We start from the raw sequence: 19,443 nt of genomic DNA, 5'->3' as shown, positions 1-19,443 counted from the left end.
CAGCAACATCTGGTTCATAAGCTATGGAAGTACAAGTTACCTTACAAAAATAGTGCTATTCAACAAATAAAAAATTTAAGATGGGCCACATTCAAAGGGTGGCTGAACTGGGTGATCTTCCTCAGAGGAGCAGACTACACCACTCTCAGACACACACCCTGGAGACACCCCAACAGAGAGATGTGGTTGAAACTGGACAAATTCATAGACTCCTACAAACCACCATAGACAAGGTACAACCCGGTTCTAGCTCTACCTACATCCAAGAACGGTCCAGAGGTTCTGTCACAAAACAACTACCACCACTTTTTTTGTTCCTACTAGAAACTCGCCAAACGCAACAGATTATGTGTTACATGTTACTTGTTAGCCTGTCGACTTGGGCGTACAAAGACAGTCCGTCAAGCTCATCGCTATTGCTCTACATGATCCTCCAAAGAACTCTATTTGTATGTTCTTTGTTTATATGTATGTAATCTGTAAATACCAATAACATTTTTTTTTAAATAAAATAAAATAATTTAAGATGAACTTACTTTTTGACCTTGCGGACCAGGGGGTCCAATTGTTCCCATTAATCCTTGGTCACCCTGTAAAATATAACAAAAAGGAATGTGTTTTAAAATTTGAGCTTGTTCATAACATGAAGAAAATTACGATAAAACTCATTAAGTAACACCTAGCATAGGTCAGTTCAACATTTCTAATGTGTTCATGAGTTTTAGTGATATTTTATCAATTAATATTTATGTTTACTTCCTCCTCTACAAAATGCTGAAACTTGTTTTGTATACAAAAGCGTATAAGCCTTTTCTTGATTGTGCCAGGTTTTCAAAATAATAATGATATATGGATATTTTAAACGGGCTGTAATTTGTTAGAGAGTCAGACATCCACACAGAGATGGCAGTGAATGAGAACAGGGATCAGGAAATGGTGATTCCTCTTAGAAAGTTTTCTCCATTTTACTGCGCATTAGACCGCAGCCTACATGGTCTGGGTGAGGGAGTGCCTGTACCTCCCTGAACACAGCCTTACAGCAGTGTAGAAAGTATATCAAGGGCCGAAAGCAAGGAAGGAAAATGGACCACTGTACACCCAGCTGAGTAGTGAAAGACAGCCATAACTGGGGTGCAGTAGGGACCTCACTGTCCAGGGTCCAGGCGTCACTGCCCCATTGCAGTAATGATAGCTATGGTCCTAGCTGCATACTCCAGGCCTGTACATAACAGTCCATAGTAGATTCCCAGGTAATATGATAACTGAATGATGTGCACAAGAACAACAAAAAGGAGGTTGTTAGGGGTGTATGATGGAACCATGGTATGGTTAATATCCACATTAGTGTCCTGAAAGTATGAGTACTTCCTCAGAATGTTCTAAAATGTTGAGTCTGTCTAACTGCAGTGCAGCGACAATATTAATAGGTTTTTGTCACTTTCGTAAAAACAATAACCTAAGGAACAGAGAAGATGGTCTAGATCCACAACAGCTACTTGTTGGCACAGATGCATTGAACAAGGTATGCGGACGATGAGGTCTAAACCAAGAATCTCCAGAGCTGTTCTTATGAGATTCAGGGGGAATGGGAATGCCGGGGGATGGCACAATAGCTGTGATTCTCAGTGTTGCTTGAGCTGGTTCTGCTGCCTGCTGAGGCCAGAGCTCATAAACATACCAAAATTGATCAAACAGCAGCAGGTCCTGGTGACTGACAACTGCAAGTGGTCATATCATCAACATGTGATTGATGGGTGCACTGGTACCGCTCACGCTGCTTGTACTGAAATTCGGTGTTGCAGCTGCGTTATCAATGATCACTGTGCAACATGCTACTTCTGATGTGGCATTCATGGGTGGTGGAGTTGCTGTTGCGGTTGATAGAACGCAAAGTCAATTAAAGTATGAGACAAGAGAACTGGTCAGAATCAAAGCAAAGTCAATATACCAGAAATCAAGTATTTTAACGTGATATGATTCTTTACATATGGCAAGGGCTTCAAATAATTTTTAAGTCATTTCCTGAAAACCAGGAGACAGTTCTAAGTCTAAAATTTCTAAGTCTAGGAAGAGGGAAGATGCATTGCACATCATCAAAATACTGCTCCTAGATGGCCATGACCAGACAGAATTGCATATGCCTCAAAAAACGATTTTAAATGTCGGAGTTATTCTATTATTTTTAATTTCAACACGTTTTATCAAATTCCGTAAAATAAGGTACAAAGCAAAGTAAAGTAATGGATACAGGAAACAAAAGCAGTAAACGGGGGCGGGTAAAATTAAGAAGAATATAATGGAGAGCAGAGTACATACTCTTGTACAATATCATGCATTGCAAATGTTCTATATCTTGCTAGTCACAATGATCAGAATACTTAGGCTCTCATTAGGGGCAGCTTTGGGAATGGACATGTTCCCCACTCCCAGAGTTACTGACATTGGTGGTACCAACCAGTTTCGGAGGTACTCCTGGAGTGGGGGAATTCTGGCCCATTAGGAAATAAGGCCTCAATTGAGAATTCTGTAATTCCAGGTCTGATTCCTTCTGTAATTTCGTAGTGGAAATCTGTGAGTGAAAGCAACAAGATCTCTGGTGTTCTTCCGGTTCTCATAATTCCTGTAGGTCAGGTAACTGCAGTTACCAGCCCCATCAAATGTTAGAGGTCTCTTGTAATGAGGACTTCAGTGCTTAATGAATACCAGTTTTTGCAGTTCACACTCCTTTTTGGTGATGCAGACTTATTTTAAATTTTCACATAGAGCAAGAGAGAGAGGCAGAAAAGCTCGATAGAATGAGAGAGAAAAAGACAGGAACACAGTGAGAAAGGAGCAAACAGAGATGGAAAAAGAACCCACAAGTGTGAAATGAAGAGACTGAAACTTTGAGAAAGAAGCACGAGCTAAAATCAAGACTAGGCAGCCTAGATATTCGTTCACCCAGGCACCTAGCAGATCCTACAAAAATGTTAAATAAATTAATCACTAAGTATACTCAAGTTAACGCTGATCATTATTATATGTAAAACTATATATGGATTATGCAGAAGACATGAAAGCATCTAAGCAAGCATTTACAACATCTACATTCTGGCTTCTCGCTCAGAATCTCAGAACATTTTACATTAAGTTGGCTCCATGTGCGCGGCTGAGCCTCATGCTCCGCCTATCGTCTTTACAACAAGTAGGGCCTTTCGCCAAACTGACCCCGAATTTGGAATTCTTGGCTTAGTACATCATTATGGATCCCTTTCATTAGAAAGGGGGCTGAGACCAAATACCATGTTCTGCATGCGTACGTATACGTCGCTTGTTGAATACACAATTTGACTTTTTCAGTGACTTGTTAAACTGGACACGAAAGTGCTGAGAAAATACAACCCATTTAGTTGGGCACAAGAAAACATTAATTTATCATGTTCCTGGACGTAAGGCCAATTGATAACAGAAATATAAGCATATATGTTTAACAATATTAAATCAAACTCCATTTCTTTCCCTCAATCTGCTGAGACCTAACTATATGTTTAGGAAAGAAGTGTCAGCAAAGTTCTGGGGTAAGACCAATACAAGCCTTTAGAAATGAGGTCTGACTAGGACTGTAAAAGACAGTCTGAAAGGGGAAACCTGAAACAGCTTTAACACGAGGGAATTCTTTTTAGAGAGATAGTTAAGATTAATTAATAATACCGTTAATGCTCTGTGTTATAAAACAGGGCTTTTGCGTGCACTTAATTGAATACTTTATCTGCTATTACTCGATATAAAGGTTCTCAGTTTAGCTCAATGTCTACAGCTGGCTTGCTGGGATACTAATAATCTTCAGCTCACAGCAGATGTCAGCAGAGAGCATTAACTCACTGCACAATGTTGCCGAAGGGAACCGTCAAAATACCATTTGCTTTTATCACAGTGATACGACTTTTCTTCCATAGGTAGCAATTTGCATACCTGCAGCAGTAGTTCCCACATTTATATGCAGCTCAGGTTACCACCGTTATGGCTTTCCTTAAAGAGGCATCCGTGGTCTGAAACTGGATCTACAGCCTTTAAATCCCAAATAATTAGCAGCCGCCAAGCAAAACAGAAGTTGCACTGATGGAGCTTTTCGGCACCACCAGGACAGATGCTCTCTTTCCCAATATCACAGAAGAACGTACACAACACAGACAAAAACATCTTTCTACTGCCAAACATATTCATTAAATAATATGGGGAAAGTGTGTAAAAATGCATATTTCTTCAAGTGGCAACAAATATTCCCAATCCATATATTAAATATCCCACCGTTCTAGTTAAACTATCTATTTGATATAACAATATAAAAAGAAAATATTTGTGCCTCGCAGGGGTAGGAAAGCATTATGTACACTTACAAAGCATTCCACAACAAGAACTGTATATTAACATTTGTAAATTATTCATTTTCTACCTTAGAATTCATAAAGAGACCTGACCCCCAGGCCTAAATTACAATTTTATAAATATCCCATGAGCCAGTGAAGTACCATCACACCAATGGAGAAATCCTATATTTTGCTTTCTTTTTTAAAGCCATTTATATATCTGCTGTTTAGTGGCATTGTAGCACTGTCCTGATTTTAGACAATCCCAGGTTGTCTCATCTTAGATGGCGTGTTGATCGACCTGATATCCTTGGCAGGATACTCCCCTAAAACTTCTGTCTTCACTCCTTTATATTGCTAGAACTCGGTGTGTGTTATCCCTGCTAACCAGTGCTAAAGTGTGTGTGCTCTCTTTTTAAAACATGGTAAAATAGGACTACACCTAATTGACACATTTAATTTGCGTATAAGTCCCGAGTACATGGTATTACATGTACCCAGGGCCTGTAAATTAAATGCTGCTTGTTGACTGCGGCAGTCATTGTCCCACCCTAAAATGTATTTTTATTTTTATTTATTTCATAGTTTTTTTTATAGCGTGAACATGACCCTTGCAGCTATCAGAGCACTTTTCAAATATACAGAGAGCAATAATCCCAATATCATATTCGAGAAAAAAATACAGGATAGGTAGTATCCAGAGAACAGAAGAGATAAGCCAATAAATACAAAAGTATCATAGTCAAGAAAACTGCAGGGTTTTGCAGTATTGAGAAAAGGGAGGGTAGTGTCAGGACTGAGAAGTCGAGAACATAAGATAGTCAGTACGCCCTAGTCATGAGTTAAATTGAGGAATCGAGAATCGGAATGAGTTTCTTAGGATATAGGGAAGAAATGTGTTCATAAGGAGTACTTTGAATTCTTTCTTGAAGGATATAGTTGAGGGATTCATCCTGACTTCATGGGGCAAGGTGTTTGAAATTCTCGGAGCAATCCCAGAGAAAGTTCAGTTATAAGTTGTCTTCTTGCAGAATCTTTGAGGTTTCAGAAGTAAGGTGTTAGAGCTCCTAGATAATCTGGAACTATCAGAAAGTTCTAGCTTCTGAGCAAGATATCTAGGGGTTGGAAGTGGAGCTCTTTGTGTGTCATACAGGCAATTTGTAGCTGGATTCTTGCTTTGTACATGAGCCAGTTGAGGGATTTCAGATTGGGGGTGATGTGCTTGTTTCTTTTTGAGCCGGTGATGAGCCTAGCAGCAGAGTTGAGCAAGGCTCTCAGAGGGGCCAGTTTGGATCTGGGCAGTCCATAGAGGGTTGCACTTCCATATTCCAACCTGGTAATCACTAGGTCTTGCACTGCGTGCTTGAAGTTGTGATGTGTTTCTGCATGTTAAGGTTCTTGTCAAGAGTTAATCCCAGTGGTCTTGCAGAGTCAATGACTTGTGGAATGCAGTTGTGGGCTATTAGATGTTTCAACCATTCTTTAATGACAGGGAACTGGTAAGGTGAGGCGATGAGGAGGAATTCCGATTTTTGAGTATTTGGTTTGAGGTGATTGGATGCTGGCCAATTTTGACATTTCTGCAGAGTTGTTTTGAGGTAACTGATGTCTTCTGGGGAGGAACATTTTTAGTATAATTGGGTATGGTCAGCGTACCTGTGATAGTGGATGTTGGATGAACTCAAAATTTCCGTAAGAGACTCCATGAACAGGTTAAAGAGAGTGGGCGAAAGTGAGGAACCAGGTGACTGGCATGGTCTCCTACAGTGAGTGATTAACCTTGACTCTTTGAGTCCTGTTTTGGAGATAGGAGGTGAACTAGTTAAGAACTGATTCTGATAACCCCATACAATGTTCCAAAAAGGTCTAGTAGGTTGTCATGCTTAACCATATCAAATGCTGATGATAGGTCAAGGAGGATTATAATGCAGGATTGGTTCTGATTCAGCATTTTTAAGGCATTGTCCACTATGTGTGTCAATCCCAATTCACTGCTGTGCTCTGGATGGAAACCAGATTGAAATTGGTCTAATAATCATAATTGATTGATGTGGTTACAGAGTGTGAACACATTTTTCAAGGAGCTTCGCCAGGGTAGGAATATTGGAGATAGGTCAGAAGTTGTTTAAGTCAGTTTGATCTGCTTTTGTTTTTTTAGGATGGGGGAAAACTGACTGGACTTTAGGCAGTCATGGATAACGCCTTGAAGGAGGGCGGCATTAACAATCTTGGTCTAAAGTGCAAGTATTGCCATTATGATCTCCTTGAAGAAGTTGGGAGGTAGAGGGTCATTGAAGTGGTTTGAGGGGTTGAGCATTGTTAGAATATTGTGGATGCCACTTTCCTCAAAGGTTTTGAAAGAGTTCCATGAGGAGTTGTTTTTGGGTAAGTGCCCGGGGGGCCACAAAGGAACAGTTGTCCGGGAGGCAGAGAGGATGCTTTGAGGTGGCAGAGGACGATGTTCCATGGTAATCTGTAGATCATTTCTCAAGCTCTATGTCTTCTGGAGAAAAAAGGAGGCGAATTCCTCGCAGTTTGGTAGCAGATTAGATCAAATAAGGGATGGAATATGTGCACAGGTCAGATGAGCTTTATTGAGATTTAAACGTTTTTGGGGTCGGTTGTTGACTTAATCCAGCTGGTTTCTGAAAACAATTGCTTCTGAAGTTCTGATGCTTTTGTAGTATCTGTTCCTCAATGATCTCAAGTGCTTGAGGTGTTTACAGCACGGAGTTGATCTCCACTGATGTTCAGCTAGCCTTGGGTTGCATCTTTCTGTATTGAGGCTACCACTATACCAAGGTTTGGAATACTTTGCGGACACACACTCTTTTTAGGTTTAGTGGAGGGATTGAGTCAAGAACAGTCACCATGTAGCGATTGTAGTGATTAGTAAGATCAAGGACATCTGACATCTCTACAGGAGGACGCAGAATATTATGGCTAAGAGATGTCAGTTCATTAAGGTTAATGTTGTGCATGCTTCTTTTCCAGAGTCTGGGTTTCGTTTGTTGGGCTGTGTTGATTATAGCAGCATCCCTGATGTGATTCAGTGGTGATCAGACCAATCCCAGGCGAGGATAGATTCCAATTTAATTGAGTTGGGGTTTGTGATGATAAGGTCTAAGGTTCATCCTTTGTTGTCACAAAATTGGGTCAGGTTAAGGTCAGCAAGGAAGGTTTTAAAACTGTTAACAACAGGATCGTTCAGGATCGTTCAGATCGTTCCAGTGGAGGTTGAAGTCTCCGAGGAAGATTTGTTTACAATGTTGACCAGCGTTTATTACAATAAATTCCATGATTTGTTCTATGAAATCCAGATTGTCTCCTGGAGGGTCATAGATCGTGTGCAGTGTGCATGAAGATCTTTTGTTGCAAGTGATATTGAAGCAAATGTATTCGCAGGTGGATAGAAGGGGGCTTGTGCGTGTTTAACTGACAGGTTGATGCTGTGTATGCAGGCGATGCCTCCACCTGGTCTATAGGGTCTATTCAATCTAGTAATGCCATGGTTAGGAGGGGCGAGTATGTCAAGGATAGGAGCAGAGGAGTCATTTAACTAGGTTTCATTCAAGATTAGAAGGTCAAGATCGTGTGTGAGGATTATGGTATGCAATATCTCCCACATGTCTTGAAGATGATCTACAGTTGATTAGCATGCATTTCAATTGGGGCTTATGGTGTGCTGGGATAGAATGTGTGGGGGATAATTCAGCTGAGGTTGTGGTTGTTGACCATTCTATGGTTAAGCCATGGAGCTCTATGTGGGTTTACCGGGATGGGATGGGATGTATTATACCCTGATTGTCAGAGAAATCAGGGAGTTAAGAGTTATATGACAAGAGGAGGGTGCGGATATCATTGTTGGATGAAGGCACTTTCAATCTAATCAGTCGTATGAGCCCACTGGAATAGGGTCTAGTTCGATGGCATAGGTGTCGTGGAAGAAGATGTCAGGTTGGAAAGGAGGGGTGTTGGAGATATGGCCGGGTGGTTGAAGGGTTTGTCATGGGTGAGTGTCTTCGTCCTATGATCCTTATTAGGACACTGAATGCTGGTCATCTCTGTGGTGATGCAAATTAGTCTATGTAAGTCTGATTTGAGGTCTTTCAAGTTTTTTGTAGTCGTCCAGTCTGGATTCTAGTGAGGTATGGGGCGTAGTTGTCAGGTCTTGATGCGGTCTGCAGGGGGGTAAATGGGTAGTGATGTTGGGGAAGGTGCTGATGTATTGGGGGAGAGGGCATAGGGGAGGGCGGACTAGGGGTAGAGGTAAGATCGATGTTAGGAGGGGAGAGTTCACTAGATAGGTGAAAGGGAGTGCTAACAACATGACATAGATGTTATTGGGGATCAGCATTCTGGGGAGGCAGTGGTTGAGGAAGGTGGGAGGTTGGATGTATAGTTGAGGCGAGGGTGTGGGTAACTTGGCAATGTAATTCTGAAGTCATTGATCTGGCTGCGGGGTGAGACTGCAGTCTACTGTGGAGGGCAGTGGTTTCCGACCTACCAAGTGATGTCGGTGAGTTAGTGATGCCTTTAGCATTAGGAGGAACAGAGGAAGAATCATACATCAGCATTGATGTTTTCTTGATGAGAGGGAAAAATTCCTCAAATAATTTAAGGTGGTGATCTGAAGACTGGATGAGGATAATACCATTGTTGTAGATGGTGATGGTGACCAATGGGCGTTTTCTGTTAAAACCTGTCACAGGCCTGCCACTGCAGTTTCAACCTGCCATTTTGACCTTGCAAAATACATCTTTTGCTAGGCATAAGTCTTCCTAAGTTAGGCCCTAAAGGCTCATGGGGCAGGGTGCATGGTATTTAAGAAGTAGGACATGTGTGTTAAGTTTCACATGTCCTAGCAGTGAAAAACTCCCAAAGTCATTTTTCACTGTTGTAAGGCCTATCGCTCCTATAGGCTAACACCGGGTTACCTTATTTCTATTAATATGTGCTAACTCCAGATTTTGAGCAGATAGAGAAATTATGATTATCCTCAAATAAATTATAATATATAATACTCTTTATTGGTAAAGTCGGATTTTAGATTGTAATTTTGAAAATAACACTTATAAGAAGTTTAAATTTTCCTACACAAGGTTTCTAAGACCTTTCTAGAAGTTTCCAGCTTCCTGGCCCTGTTAAGGGTTTCTCCATCAAGAATATGCCCAGGCAGTGAACAATGGGACCTGGGTGTAGCTGGGAGAGGATCTTCCTGGCAGAATGGCTGGGTAGGAACTATACCCTTCCCTGTTTATCTTTCAAACAACCTTGTCCACAGCACACGCAAAAAAAAACAGACACTAGACCTGCCCTTGCCTTTATCTCCCCAGACGGTTTAAGTCAGGACTAGGGGAAGGGGAAGATCTGATCAGATCCAGTTTTGGGGGTATGTCCTGAAATATCCACACACAAAGACTGGCACCAGGAATAAAAAGAGGATCTTTATGAGCACTCATCAGAACACTCCTGGACCCATGGAATATTCAGAAGAAGGGCTACCCTTCTGCCAGATGAACTGACCTGCTGCTAGAAAGACTGGCTTTTTGTCTGAAGAAGGAAGATTGGACCTGCTTGCCATGATCCCCGGCTATGTAGAGTGACTCCAAGCATCAGCTGGCTGAATTCCTGTTTGAGCTACAGGGACACAACAAGCTTCCAGAGGCATCCCTGCAACTGCACAGCTGCCCAGCACCAACTAGAACCTGCCTGGACCTGCCTCAGCCCTATTAATGGGCTCTGTTGGAGGGTGTCCTAACACCCAAGAAGTGCCCACCCGCCAAGTCACTGGACTCTTGCTTGGCATCAGCGAGAGCTCATATACAAGACAAAGGCAAAAATCCAGATGTTTGGGCTGCAAAAGGTCCCATTTGCACCAAGACTCTGCTGCTCGAGACGACCACCAACGCAAAGCTCTGGTGAGACCTGCTCTTTGCACCAATGGCAACCATCCACGATGACCTGCAACGCAAGACCTGCACTTCGCCCCATGGGTACTCACAAACATTTTCCTGAGGGCCGCAAAGTTTGGTCAATGGTGTGACCGAGGGCCGCACCAATGCCAGCGGGGGTTGTAAAGTGAATGTAGGGAAAGCAAGGCTTATATATCTAGTGGCAGTCTTTACAAATAAAGGTGTTCCTATAGTTAAGGGCCTAGTTTCTTCCTTTTCCTAACAACAATTAGCCTTTAAATAAGTGTTTGCTATATATTTAACTTTTTTTTCATGTTTCTGCTGAGTCGAGCAAACGGCAGCCCAGTGCTGCTGCTGCCCAGAGGGTTGCATGTAGTGGTCAGGAGGGCTGCATGCGGTCCCCGGGTCGTACTTTGGGTATCATTGCTCTACAGCAACATCAGCCATTGGCAACCACAAAAGCAAAGCTCCAGCAAGCACTAATTGTTCTCACTACAGCTAGGAACATCTGCGATGCTTGACCAGAGCTTCAAGCTGAAAGCTTCCTCCTCTCAGCCTCGCCACTGTGAATGAACTCTTCATGCCAGACCGAAAAGTAACTCTTCAGTGCGACTAACCTGATCCCTGTATTCAACCCAGACTCCATTTCGGTCGGCCTGAAATTGTGACTTTACTCTGGTCAAGTAAGCACAAAACAGCAAGTGGTGCTTTCTGCTTCTTTGAGCTATTTTCACTAAAATCTGTGAAATTCAATATCTCCTGTTCTACTGCTTGGATTATTGTCATTCTGGAATCATTATATTTATTACAAGTAACATTTTTTTCTAAATTGGATTGTGATGTTAAATGTTGTGTTTTAACGTTATGACTGTTTGTGTGCTGCTTAAATAATTTACACATTACCTTTATGTTAAGCCTGGCTGCTTTTGTGCCAAACTACCAGAGGCTTAAGCACAGGTTACTTTGGTGACTTTTTCGGTTGACCCTGTAAAGGACTGTTGTTATTATTTGAGTGGGAATTCCACCCTTCTCAATAAATCAACCCATTTCTTATACATGTGTACTTCTTGGTACTTGTCTTAAAAAGAAGTCTATATTACTCCTCATGAGACCATCTTCGAATTTGCAAATTTAAACAAAAGCATAATATTTTCTCATTAAAGAGAATTTACACTCTTTCGCAGCCTGTAAGTAACCTACAATCAGATGTAAATCTCGATTTGTTAGGAAAAACAGTCAAGGCATAGATCAATTGCAGAACATTATTCTATTCGAAATTTGTTACCTAATCAGATATAAATCTTTGACTAGCATCCTGCATGCTTTCAAGTCTTCCTGCCAAATGCAATATGGGATTTTATGCAAAAAATCTTCAGTTAAAGTACTGTACAACCTAATATGAATCTTAGAAAGACCGTACTTAAATTCTTCAGGAAATGAAATAACAAGCCAACTGTTGTGTCATGAAACTTGAAAAAGGGCAGCATCACAGAACAGAGATTTTGACCACAGACCATCACGTGTAATTTTAGTAGAGTTCTGGAAGGAATTAATGGCTTCCGATGAATAAAGTATTATACTTTATCATGCAGGAATAAAATTAATTTATCCACTTTTCAAAGTTTTTATCAGAGGATGTCTGGCTGACAATACATTTGTACTTCACAGGAAACATCCTTCACAACGCGGGCATTGCATCGCAATGCCTTTACATCGTGGCCATTACAACGCAAGTCGTTACAACGACTTGCACTGGATGGCGCTCTAACCTAACGAATAGTATGATTTACTATTCCAACACCTTCCCTACTGTATGTAGACTGGAGTTGGAATAGTAAATCATACTATTCCTAAGTCGAGCGCCCTCCAGCGCAAGTCATTGTAACGACTTGTGTTGTAACAAACGCGATGTAAAGTACTGTGTTGTAAATGTATGCGTGGTAATGTCATACATTCGTACTTCTCAGATAATCTATGGCCCAATCAGATGGTTTGAATGATCTATAGTGCTGTCTGGATGATCAATAGTGTGGTCTTTAGGACCTCTGTCACTTGAGAAACAATTCAGCAACAGATAATTAAAACTTTCGGGTTGAAGGCCTTCTGTTAAAAGTGAGTACCTATTTTCCAAAATCCGGTTCTCTGCCAAAACTATCAGTCGACAAGTCAGCAATATTTATCCGCAGATAGGTCAGAAAATTGCTACAAATCTTCCTCTTCTGGTCCCAGATACATCATTAAATACATAATTTCTCCCTGTCACATGTCTGAAACTGAAAATGGATCGCCCACACTGTACCGCAGAAATCCCCTCAACACTTTTCGGAAATTTGAGTATTCAATGCACCGCATCCGATTCTGAATCAGAGACTTGATTGAAGGAGTTAACCATGGCATAAAAAATAATTATTTATACATTTATAAAAAAATAAAGCCAAATTTACAAGGCCGTAATCCCCAGTACCTGACCATTTCGTGGCCATACAAATAATAATCTTGTGAAACATTGTGTTGTAGACATATAATAGTATCAAGGACCTGGTACTAAATTAAAGAGGTTGCCGAGCCCTATCCGACAGGCCATCCTGAAGTGTTACAGACACAATACTTGCAGAACGCTCCAATAAAGCCCTTGCCACTGCTCTGAACATCTTCCCAGTTGGAATGTGCTTCAGGAATGCTACAGATGCAGTCTTCCTCTCCTGGAATGTATACTTATGCCCTCCAGGGCAGGTACACTTTCTTATTCCATGACTACAGACTAATTGTAGGCTACAGCCCGGCACACGTTTGAGGCGTTGCTGCCACAAAACTGGACAAGTTTACAAAATAAATGGTATTCCTTTCCTCTGCGATATTCAGTGTCAAACTTGGGTTCTGTATCATCACATCACTGACTCTTGCCTACACAATAAGAAGAAACCACATTGACATCAGTACCCCCTGAGGATATCACAATATGAGGCAACAAAGTGGTAAAATTTGCGGCATGCCTGAATAAATGGTGCAGCACTAAAAGTCAAGTTTTGGAACCCTGTGCTGCACATTCTGTGGCAGTACTGTTTTATCGTTTTGTCATTATAACACACATTAATACCGTCTGGGCAGAGGTTTCGGCCCAGAACAAACAGTGTAAGAGTGGAATATATCAATCAGCAACTAAAGATGACCAAATAACCTTTGCAGCGGGTCTACCGTAGTGTAAGCTTTTTTGTAACGTTTTAACTAGGAACATTTTTATTTTGTTGGAATCTGCAAGAAGTGTAGATTATGTGGCAAACGCAGGCGCCTGAGGAATTCGGATATTTCCAGCGGCCCAAAAGGCCAGCACACACTAGCTTTATCTCGTCTGGCCGCTTCTTTGTTAGGACAGTGGCTGCTCTGTATGAACTACAGTTTGGGGCCACCTGAAAGACAGGGCTTTGAGGGGAGGCTCCTGAGCTATGTGGTTTCACCTATGTGTGACAACTGAGCCGGCTGGATAGAAGAATGCTTGACCTTCAGAGCAGAGCTGAGTGCTTTCACCTCAGGGAAGAGAGCTGCGGCCGCCATTTTCTGTAAAAAGATACCAAGTCCGCCAAAAATTTCTGTAGGGTTGTTTGGTTTGGGATCAGATAAACAAAAGGCCTTCTGAGCATGATGCCCAAGGCAAGCCCATATTCTGTGGCCACCCTAAATCCTCGTGTAACTCATGGGGTGTTGAGGGGCAGCTATGTGTGATGCTAAGGACGTGCCAGTCAATGGAAGCAGAGGAAAATACTACAGGCTGGCGGGAGAAACAAAAAATAATAAAGACACAAGGTTTCTTTGTAAGGGCAGCTATGTGGCAATGAGAACAAGCTAAGTGTCTTAGATCTCCCAAGACTCAATTAAAATATTTTCAACCCTTAAATTTCTAGAGCTGAAAGACAAATCGTGAAAAGTCTATGATGGTGTGTAATTGGGGGAACAAGTATTCTCTGTCTCAAAGTCCCAGGATGAAAACATCTAGATTTTTTTTGAAAGAGGGTCTGTAAGAAATCAGAGGCTTTTTTATTCGAAAATGAGTCTATTAAGGGCTAAGCATGTGTTAGCGAAATACCTTTGCCATTTGGCGAGCAGCCACCACAAGCAGTGATAAAAGATTTTCCCCTATTAGGTTTCAAGGCGCAGGCTTCCTTGTGTGCAGAATAGAGCCTTCAAATATATAATCCTGTATAAGCCAACAGGGGAAACTACCGTTTTTGTCTAGAAAAAACATTCTTCTGTTTATCTTTTTTAAAGTACCAAATACGTACAAATGCATTTAAACTTCTTATATTCATTGCTGCAACATAAGTACAAAGTGTTTGAAACCTTTTCTGCTGACAACCCACTCACCTGTGCAAAACGTGACACCTGTGACCACAAACAAGAGAATCAAGGTGTACAAAATCAGGATCTTCAGAGCTTTCTGGTTGCAGATTGGACATAAAACTAGAGCAAATCTAATAAGTGGCTAGAGTTTTCACAGTAGTAAGTGTGGTTTGGGAGTGGCATCACGGAAGTTCCGTTAAGAGTGCCATAGGAGGCGGAGTTTCCAACATGGCGAACCTTCTCAAGACACAAACACCTGCACTGCCTTTCACTACACTTAATACACTTTTAAATGTTTTCCTACTTCAGGTAAGCATAAGTGGCACAATTAGTGCAGGGAAGATCTTCAAATACACATTTTTCTAGGGTACACAGCTGGAAAAAATGTCTTTACATGGAACAATTTCCGGATAAAGAAAGAAAAGCTACATTGCGATAGGCTAATTCTGTGGATGTTCTGCTCTGTACTGAACCTACAGAAATAGGAGAGGTGTATGCCAACAAAAAGTTGCTAAGTATGTGGGTTCTCCAATAGTACATCTGCCACGTTTGAGTAATGATAAAACAACTTATTCTAAGTGTGCAAGTCATGGTACTAGTAAAACCCGTGAATCAGCCATTGCATCACAAAAAATTTAATGGCTTGTGGTATGCACATAGTATGCATAATTACGCTTATTTTTTAAAAACATGTCTCATGCCACTTCATCAAGTACATAGGGTGTGCATAATATATTTACACTGCACATTTATCTATAGGCATATGGTATGGTCCACATATGTTAATACATGTACAGTATAAACTTACCTAATGATTATAAAAAGAATGCAAGTTCTATTTATAACTATATAGCAGGTAAAATATAACATAGCTGAGGTAGGATTTTTAGTTGTCCAGCCTAAAACTACATAACTAACCGGTGCTTAGCTAAAATGGGCTTTCCATCAGTTCCTTTCACAAGTGAGCTGCAGGAATAAAAATTGCATTGAACCATACCCAATACTTGTATAACCTGCTTAACTGTACTGCATTGTACTCCAGTGTTTCCCTCTCGGTTTCCTTGTAACAGATAACGACCGCGTGTGTCTAGAATGTTGGTCCTAGACACCATGGATTCAGTGTAAAGCTTTGAGTGTGGACAGAGATGTTGTGATAACGTGCAGTTTGGGACAGTGCCTACATAATGAGATAATATGGGAGTGTGACTATAGCATGTTACTAATCTATGCTCTGTTGTAGGGTCCCAGGTTGCTATCCTTACCTACCTAACGCGCCCACCATTGGGATATGAACATTACTTAATACACCAGAGCCCATTTCATGAATATGCACACTTGTGCAGCGCACAGTTGTGCATTTGTTTTATGTCACTGCACTGTCTAAGGCACATTCATTTAACTCACAAATTCAATGAGTTAGTGCATGAGCTACAGAGAGCACCGGGCAGAAACAGAGGGGGGAAACTATTGTCCACTATTCCAAGCAAAGTTCCTAATTAACTGTATGAGAAGTAGATAGGGTAATGTACTAAAACAGGTGCACAGCTATGCCACTCATGAGCGCACTAATTCATGGTCGGTCCCCAGATCTCTACATGCCAGGCTCAAACAGGGCAAAGTTTTACCCTTACCCTGAGGATCACCAGGACACAGTACCTGAGTGAGTTATTTTATTCGAACTGTAACTCAAGATTGTGGTGTTCTTAAGGTGTGATGTTCTGGGATCAGCAAGGAGTCTCAAGCATCCATTCTGAATTATATGATTGTACGATTTTCCTAAAATGCACAACTTAAGTCTTGCAATGTATCATAAATGCTTTCAGTAAATATTGATAATCTGGCTTTCAGGAGAGAGGCGTGTCAGCATCACTCCTTCAGTGAAGCCACTGTTTTGACTGCTTACGGCCCTCTCCCAAATCATACTGCCCCCTTCTGCCCAAAAAGGAATGCATGGGCGCGCCCCTTTTATATGAGGGCCCTTCTCGTATGGCACAACTCCACAAGGCTCCTTCACTCCCTCTATCAAAAGATCCTTGTTGAGCTCAGTTCCAGAAGAACAATGCTCAAAGGAGGGTATTTATCTGCGAGAGACCCAGCTCTCTGGAACAAGCAACATTTGAAATTGTAGCCACACAGGGCAGGATACCTTTAGACAAGAACAAAAAGCCTGGTGTTTAGTAGAGGGCATCCTTTGAGAGTTGATACTCTATCAGCTGCTGTCCACAGGTGTGTTTGTCCACGATTTAGGGTGCTATGAAAAATCAACGTAATATTGACAAAAGAACCAAACAGAACAATACTATTAACTTCAATATGTATAATATTGTAAACCCATAAAAATTGCAACATCATTTAAGGAAACAATTAAACTAGCAATTGAAATAAGGCTTAAACACAATTTCACTCAGACATACATCTTTACAAGGAGATCAACATTTAGGCCTTAAATGAGATACAAAATGGAATCTTTCGTTCAACATGCAAACCATAAACCTAACGCTGAACTACAAAACCTTTCACCCAAATGATATTTCTATGTATCACGAAGGAGGTACCTTGTCTCCAGGAAATGCTTGCAGAGGCGAAAGTCCAGTATCTCCTTTGGGCCCCTAACAGAAAAGGGTAAATTAATCATACATGATCACAAATATAACAAGGTCAACTCATAATACTTCCTGTCTAATACTACTATATTAATCCATGAATAAATGAAACGGGTACCTTCGGCACATTTCTCAGCACTTTTAAATCATGATGTGGGAAGCAAGTTAAGACGTATTTCTATTATCTCATTCCAGGTGAGCGCGCCCCTCTCAACGTACCTATTTCTCGGTGTCATTTTGATCTGGTGTGTTGTGCCTGACTTCCCTATAGACCTGTTGGTTCTGCCATTTCTCCTCCTTCTCCATGGCCAGTGCCCAGTGTGTATCCTGATTTCTGATCTGTACTCATTTGCATTGCTACCTGCCAGGTCAGCTCCCTCTGCCCCTCCAGACCATCTTTCTGTGTTAAGGTTCCTTATGATATGCTTCCTGTGTCCTTCTTCACTTCAGGTATGGCTCCTGTGTCCATGCTTCCACCCCTGAAGACCTGCTCCTTATCTCTTCCCCGATAAACTTCTTGTTTCATCCTGCCCTGCACATTTGCTTCTTTTGTTGTTGGAATTGGTGTTCACTCTATACGACACACAATCTTTTAATCTGTAACCATTCTTCTATTTTATGCTATTGATGCCATATTTGACACCACATTATCATAATACATTGTAATATTTCACCGCATTTTTAAAGGGTTTTCTGTCACCATAACCTCTATATATGGTTTTTGCACCATGATGCAGAACCCCAAGTCTCCTGCCCAGTTAGTGATGAAAGAATCCCAATTGCAAATGATCTATAAATAGGCACGGTCCTAAAGTAACATCTTTACATAGGAAAATGTATTGGGGTGCAGATTTCTTTGCTCAGCCCAACTGGTTTCTTGGTAAAGAGCTAGATGCAAGTTTGGCAAATACCACTGTGCAGCAAATATTCGAAGCAAAAAGGAAAACTTCTGCAAGATCTGAGATGCCTCAGATGTCCACGTCATTGCTATCTAAGAGAGATACTTTTTAGGATGTTGGTGGAAAAAGTTCAAAACTAAAGACAGCATAATTAGCGCTAAAGTTTGGAATTCTGAATGCACTGCATCCTTTGCCCGTCTATCCCCTCCAGATTTCATAGATAAATGGGAAACAGAAATGAAGAACGACGCATTTCTTTGCTTTGATGAAAGCAACAAACCTGTATGCAAATTCATTCACAGTTTAGGGACCTCCCATTACCAAGAATCACTTGATAATTTTTTTGACGGCATACTAATATGATTTTAGACCTAAAAAGTGGTGCAAATTTTGAAAGTATATACATACACACACAAACACACACACACGAACACACACGCTCACACACACGCACACATGTGACCCTCTTGTGATAAATGTTGCTTTGATTTGCCTAATTTAAAAGTAACCATTCAATGAATATGAATGAAAAAAAATGGCTTCGGGCTGTAGCTTCCAACAAATTTTAGGAACATGCTATGGCGCCTACCAGGAGGAGCCACAGCCCTGCTTCATACAGTTGTATGTTTACGGCCAGTGACATAGACTTGAAGTCCCTGGTAGTGGAAGCTCCTGACCCGCAGCCCATGTCAATCTTTGATATGTGGGAGGGCAACTGCATGCTCATTGAGTCTGCCAGCAATATAAAATGATGTATCTTTAGAGTGCCTGCATTAACACAGCATACAGTAGTCAAGATGAGGCCAACATTGGGAACCTATCTACCCTTGCGATAGTAGCTATATAGGCCCGCTTTTCTGAGAGCGGAGCCACACAACCCCCTTTGCTCAGCTGAGATGCTTCGGCCTGGCCTTTTGCACCCCAAATAGCAAGACATTGGGACAGAAACCCTGGACCGGAGTCTTGCTCTGATGTTTGTCTCTGTGTGTTATACAGAGCTGAAGCGGTGTGGTATCCAAGTTGTGTGCCACCCTGATTGATGATCAGCATGGGTGAAGGAAATTAAGCACAAGGGCTATTCAAGAGGCTAGGGACCATCATGTCCATGGGAATAATGATCTAAGATTAAATTCAGGGCCACCTTGTTGACAAGTGCAATAAAACTCAGCCACGACTGAATGTAACTCCGTGACACAGTGAGGATTAAGAGACAACGTTTTGCCTGGTCTGTGGAAACAATCTTAAATTTTAGCTAGACCTCACTCTCAATAATTCTTGGCATTCGCGGCCCTGTGATGAAGCAATCCCTACACACTAGCAGCCACTGAAGACCTTGATAATATCC

The 19,443-nt window shown here is 41.4% G+C and overlaps 1 protein-coding gene across 1 annotated transcript in view; it reads right to left on the bottom strand.

The window, feature by feature from the left end:
* The window catches only part of COL24A1 (collagen type XXIV alpha 1 chain), a 979,161-nt gene that overhangs the window by 676,760 nt on the left and 282,958 nt on the right, over positions 1-19,443 (bottom strand). Inside the window, exons 6-7 of the mRNA XM_078645481.1 lie at positions 17,152-17,205; positions 537-590 (exon numbers count right to left, since the gene is read on the bottom strand). Coding sequence (XP_078501607.1) covers positions 537-590; positions 17,152-17,205 — 108 coding nt within the window. The remainder of the gene's footprint in view (positions 1-536; positions 591-17,151; positions 17,206-19,443) is intronic.

Source organism: Lissotriton helveticus, chromosome 1_1, assembly GCF_964261635.1.
Source record: "Lissotriton helveticus chromosome 1_1, aLisHel1.1, whole genome shotgun sequence".
In the NCBI taxonomy this organism is placed as follows: domain Eukaryota; kingdom Metazoa; phylum Chordata; class Amphibia; order Caudata; family Salamandridae; genus Lissotriton; species Lissotriton helveticus.
The sequence above is the reverse complement of the archived record's forward strand: the minus strand, read 5'-3'. Positions and strand labels throughout refer to the sequence as shown.